Source organism: Salvia splendens, chromosome 2 (genome assembly GCF_004379255.2).
Source record: "Salvia splendens isolate huo1 chromosome 2, SspV2, whole genome shotgun sequence".
Taxonomy (NCBI): Eukaryota; Viridiplantae; Streptophyta; class Magnoliopsida; order Lamiales; family Lamiaceae; genus Salvia; species Salvia splendens.
Genome location: NC_056033.1, coordinates 4,287,366 through 4,293,831, shown reverse-complemented (window position 1 = coordinate 4,293,831; position 6,466 = coordinate 4,287,366). Strand labels below are relative to the sequence as shown.

General features: G+C 34.4%; 1 protein-coding gene across 1 annotated transcript; it reads right to left on the bottom strand.

Annotated features, from left to right (window-relative positions):
* Positions 1-884: 884 nt before the first annotated feature.
* On the bottom strand, positions 885-2,336 carry LOC121760664 (protein GRAVITROPIC IN THE LIGHT 1-like). Its single transcript, XM_042156304.1, has one exon. It carries the CDS (start codon positions 2,334-2,336, stop codon positions 885-887), a length of 1,452 nt encoding a protein of 483 aa, XP_042012238.1.
* Between the last annotated feature and the right edge of the window lie 4,130 nt (positions 2,337-6,466).

Genomic DNA, 6,466 nt, shown 5'->3' with positions numbered 1-6,466 from the left:
AGTCTGGGCCATAAAGTACGACTAACCTTTTACTCCATTTTGTATAATAGAAACATAAAATTCTAACCACCACTTTGTAATAGACAAGTTTGCCCCCAATAAATATAAAAAAATTGTTTTGGTGTAACGATATTGACTAGAATGACCCATTAACTCTTCTGGAGTTCATTTTATTGCAATTCAGATTACTATTTTAATTTATCTTAATTGGGTGTTTACTTAATTCATTTAAATTTATCTCAATGAAGTCATCATATCTTTTATTGAGTGACATAAAAATCAAGAGAGTGGTTTAAAATAAAGATAAGTATGAAAAGCCCATATTATTATGCGGAGGCCCAAATAATATAACACTCCATTAGATGCTGATTAAATGAAGCCCATTTAAAATCTCATTTGGGTCGAGGCCGGGCCCATCCTCACGTCGTTCTCAAGCCCACGCCACTCACTATTGGATTTAGATGATCTATTTATCTCACTCAATGTAAGTAACACTATTCAAAAGTTGAAATAAAAATTTCCTAGGAATCCAATAGCCAAGATTTGTAAGAAAAATTTAAAAACAATAACCAACATTTCAATGCAAGAATTGTGGCTTTGCCCTTGATATGAATGAAGAAAGAGGGATAACATCAAGGCAATGGTGCAACAACCAAAAAAACAAATCAACACCTACAATATAATACATACAAGATGAAACCAATAGCAAGCAAATCAATAGATTCAATGTCAACTAAATACAAGTCGTAACATATCATTTCTACTAGAAAATACTAACACAAAGAAAGGAGATAACATGGTAGTATATTTTCTTCTTTATACACAAGTAATTACCAAAACCATAAACCTCTAAAACAAAAAATGCACAACAGCACAAATCTGGATTACAACTTAACATGTTTCAAGTCAGTGAGATAAACCTGTGACTGAACAACAGTTCTCCCCACTTTGAAACCAGGCACAACCGTGAACCCGACTCGCGGCCTACTTTTCCCGGGCAGACCACATCTCCCCAAGACATCCTCCATGTACACCATCAAGAACTCAACCCCTCTCTCCACCTGAAATATCTCGATCACAGGCTTGAACGAATACGCCAGCTTGTGAAGTAACCATACCGAGCTTGCTGTCCTCACAAACGACTCGTAGAACACGCTCAACGACTTCCAAGAATCCAGCACCTTATCCTTCCTATCTAGGTTGCTGAAAATGGAAGACTCCATGGTTGGATGTATGAGTTCCTCATACTTCCTCCCACAGAAACGCGAAAACTCGCATTTTGGATTCTTGCTCAGTATCTCCATGGGGCTATTGGAAACATGGCCTATCAATTGCCTCAGATAATCAATGGCATCACCATCAGTTGCATCGTTTTCGATTTGTTTAGTGCCATTACCGTAGGAGATGATCTCAGAATCGCGTATTCCAAAATCAATTTTGTCGAAATTCTGAAACATTCCTAAGCAAACATAAGAGAGAAATGCATACCGGAAATGGCCCTTTTTCGTGTAATTCACATTCATATCTGGATAAACAGAATTGGCTGCTTCCTTCAAATCCCACCCTGCTTTTCGCATCAGATCGATCAGCAATTTCACAAAACACCGCATAGATTTGACTGAATCCAGCAGCATTGCCTCGAAAACCCTAATTGTGAGCATAACCTCAAGCCCCAAACCTGCGCCTCCCTCTTTTAAACTCAATTTCCGCATCAATTCGCAATTTGAAGCCCTAATCCTGTCCAATTTCCTCCTCAATTCGATTGCTTCGCCATCCTTAACATCAATCTGCGACTGCTGTGTATTGACTATCGTCTCCAAAACCCTGAGCTTGCTCTGATTCTCCTGCACCTGAAATTCCCAGAACGACGCTGCGGGGAAGACGAAACCACCACTAAACTCCGGCCCCTTTCTCTTCGATTCCCTGTACAAATTCTTCAGCTCGGTCAATTTCTGCAGAATCGAAACGATGGACTTATCAGCTTCCTCGAGGGCGGCCTGGTCGATATCCGGCACGTGCGCCGCTTGAAATTGCAAATACGAAGCTTCAAACGATGAGAGAGTGGCGAACAGAGAGGGAATTAAAGGCCGAATCAATTCCGCATCCGAATTATCCGAGTCCGGTTTGATGACGACAACCTTCTGGTGGGGGATGAACTCCTCGGCGGAGTCGAGGAGGAGGGTGACGTCGCAATCGGAGTCCACGGCGGCGTAGTCGTCTTCCTCGGCGAAGAGCTCGTAGGTTTTGGTCTTGAACGCGAGCGCGAATTTCTGGAACATGTCGGAAATCGGCGGCGGCGGCTGCTCCGACGACGGAGCGCCGTCTATTTCCGCCATCTCTCGGAATCTATACATTCAACGAATTTGAAGAATTTTTTAGCCTTCTGTTTTGGCGAATTCCCCTAAATTTTGTGCTTTGAAATTTAGTGGGAATATTGAAATTGAAATTGCCAAAAAATCGAATATATTGCCTCCGCAAAATCAGATCATACTTCGATTACACTGACATTGAAATTGATATTGAATATATTCACATTACTAAAATTATACTACTCATCATCAAAATGTGTTAATAGAATTACTTTATTGTAGTAATAATTTTATTTTATTTTATTTAGTGGACTTTGGTAGCCGACTACCACCTAACGGTAACAAGAGAAATGATAGAGCCATCCTACTTTGAACTAATTTAGTCGCACAAAATAATAAAATATAGTTTAGTCATTTATTTCCAACTACTTGTGGATATAAAATATATTGGTCTAGAATAAACGAATCAAAATGTAGTGTGTTTGCTTTAATTCTTTCTAGAACCTTATATAGACTCATCATATCATGTTATATTTAACAATTAAAAGTGTAATGAAACAAATGGGGATAGTATGATTTCTATTATGAAAGTGTAGTTAGTTGGAGTTTGTTGGTGGTGTGAAGTAAGAGTTGTGTTTAGTGGAAGGTTTGAGATGATGACAACCTACGAAAAATATACTATACTCTATTCTTTATTATGGTAGTACTCCTATTATAGTCCTATATTTCGCATTTATATATAAACAAAACATCGGCAAGTTTCGTGGGCTTGGGACAGAGGTCGGGCCGGTCAATTTTCAATTTTTTTAGTATTTTATTAAAGATGAAACATCTTTTTTTAAAGTGCATCAACTATTCTAAATGAACAAATTTGATCCGTAACATTTCATAATATCTTTTAAGGTCCATCAACTATTAGTTAATATCAATTCAACTACTTTTTTTTTGTTATTTTCAATATTTTCATGACCAAAGTACCCTTAAGGCCAATGAGGGCAATTCAATCTATTTGCCCTCTCATTTTCATTAAAGTATGTAATTTGGGATAGTTGATGTACCAAAAAAGATGTTCCCACTAATTTTAATTTCAAAATAAAAATATCTTAATGATATTAATATTCTATTACTATTAATTATTTACGTTTAGTTTTACTTATTTGTAATATTTTAACTCATTGTACTATATTTAATATTAATAGTGAAATACCTTAGATATAGATATACGTAAACATTATACGGTAGTTCAATTTATTAGATGGAATATTAATTTTTCAATCTTAAAGCTATACATAGAATATGTTATTTTTAAGTGCAATACAAAATTGATAATTAAAAATAAATTAAAATTTATTAACATAAATAGAATCTTAAATAATTCAAAGAGCTTGAGTTTTATTTTATCTACCCTTATGTAGTAATTGTAGTCTAAAAAATTAGTTGAAATTATCAATAATCAATTTAATAAAAAAAGACAATGACATTCTTAGTTGAATATATGATTAATTTAAATTTATGATTGTTTAATTAAATAAAAAAATCAATAGTTGCTATCAATTGTTTAATATCACAATGTCGCGTCTTAATATTATCATTAGGTCATTTACAACATTATGAAAATTGTTCATAGTTCTCATATCCATTCCCTTGACTATTCGCGAATCATATTTTTTCTACATTATTAAATTTTTATTTCAATGTAGTATATGTTATATATTATGATTAACTTAAATTTTCAGTTTAATAAAATTATTAGATTCATTAAAATAAAATATTTATATTGATTTTATCTAAATAATTGAGAATGTAATCATATAAAAGTATTAACTATCACTATAAAGTAATATCATAATATTCAAATAAGGTATGATATATATTAATAATAATAGTATAAGATCTATTAAACTTAATCCCAAATAAATTAGAAGAAAGAAAAAAGTGGATGAATAAATAGATTGAATTGTTCTTCACGGTCTTAAGGGTACTTTGGTCATGAGAATATTGGAAATAGCCAAAAAGTAGTTGAATTGATATTAACTTATAGTTAATGGACCTCAAAAGATATTATGAAATGTTACGGACCAAATTTGCTCATTTGAGATAGTTGATGTACTAAAAAAGATGTTCCATCTTTATTAAATAATAATTGATTTATTTGATTATATTAAAAACATACCATCTTTATATTTTTAATGAGACGAAGGGTCTCTTTATGTTAGTGGGGTGTCCATGTGATATTTATTACTCTTCATAAAATACAACGGTATTCACTTATAGTAATAATTTACTACTCCAATTTTTTTTTATAAGTATGATACTACTAGTTTGTAATGAAGTAACGTACAAAAACATTAACTTTTCTTTTTATTTATAGTAAAAAAGAGTTGACATAAGTTTTTATAAAATATTTTTGGTGGTTTATACGGGTCACTCCAAAGAAAATTAGTAAGAGTACTATACTAACTTGTTATGTATTGTGTGTGTACATGTCTTTATTCTGTGTATTTGTTTAATAATGCTGGTATATCTACGGGGCCTTATATTTGGGCCCAAAGCACTAAGACCAATTTTTGGGCTACTGTGGGCAATCTCTCATTTGTTCATTCAACTTTTTGTAACTCGAATTGATGATTCCACAACCCACTAGTTTTTGGAGTAAATAATAATAAATAATTACAACACTTAATTTTGACGACACACAAAAAATGAAATACTATAAGCCAAATATCGAATTTACCTGTATAAAAAATAACCTAAGTGAAGCTTTAATTTCACGGTTGGAACATAAGAGCATCTCCAATAGAAATAGCTCAGCTATAGTCTAGCCATAGCCTAGCCACAAACTCCTCATGCCACATCAGCAGCACTAAAAACTCCTCATGCCACATCAGCAGCACTAAAAACTCCTCCTGCCACATCATCAGGACAAGCAACTGGACAAGCAATAGCCTAGCCATAACAAACAAAATTATAAAAACAAATAATTAACAATCACACAAAATATGAAATTAAATTTACGACACAGATACGGGAAAACTCAATAATAATATTGAAAATTTAAAAAGTACATTAATTAAAAAAGTACATTAATTAAAAAAATTACATTAATTCAAAAAAAATCTAACGACGTGCAGTCCTCTGCGCTCACAACTCTTCAATTAAAACAAATGGTGCGAATGAAAATGACATGCAAATTGTTGGATATTTTAGTGTAATTGGATTAACTTGATTGATCAATATGATCATAATGAGACATCAAATAAGTTGGAAGTGCGGAGTGTACACTTATTTGAATTCGTTATGATTAGACGGGGGTTTGGGGGCATCGCCCCCGAGTAGCGGCAGCCCCTGGCGGGGTCCAAGGGGCAGAAATTTCATCCGGAACGTAATTTCCGAAAGTTGAAGGACTAATTTGCAATAATTTGAAAACGAAGAGACGCGACTCTTCGTCTTCAGCCTCTTCTTATGATCGATTTTTGGTTCAAAGTTGAGATCGAAATATAGACATACAGATCGCGTATGTTAATATAGTGTTTCGAAAAAAAAATTGAGCTGGCCGATCGCTTGCCGATCGGGAGTCTGCAATGGCGGCAAGCCGATCGGCGAGCGCATCGGCCAGCGCCCGAAAATCGGTGTGCGCTCGCCGATTTGCCGCTCGCCGCCTGCAATGGTTCGGCGAGCAGACAGGCCAGCGTCGGGAATCGGCTAGCCGCCATTGTGGATGCTCTAAATACAAAGAATATGCATCTGTTATCATGGGTGGACCTACATGGTCAAGGGAGGCCTTTTAGCCTCTCAGTTTAAGAGTGCATTTTAGTTATGATACGAGTTTTAAGAAAAGAGTTGGAGTGTGTAATAAATGAAGTGAGGTAGTGGTAAGTAGAACAGTTTTGACTTTTTGGATATAAAAGGTGTTTGTTTTGGTTTATTTTTATGAAAATAATGACATTGAGTATAAATTTCATGAATAATGAGGTTAAATTTTATGTCTAAATATAGTAAATTCTAAATGGGACTCTTAAACTGAGACGGGCTTAAATGGCCAAAAGTGATCGTAAACATATGATGATTTTACAATTTTGGTTCAGAATATTATCTTTTGAATTATTTGGTCCAACACAATTGAAACGGACCAGATTTAGTCCTTTTTGGACGGCGCC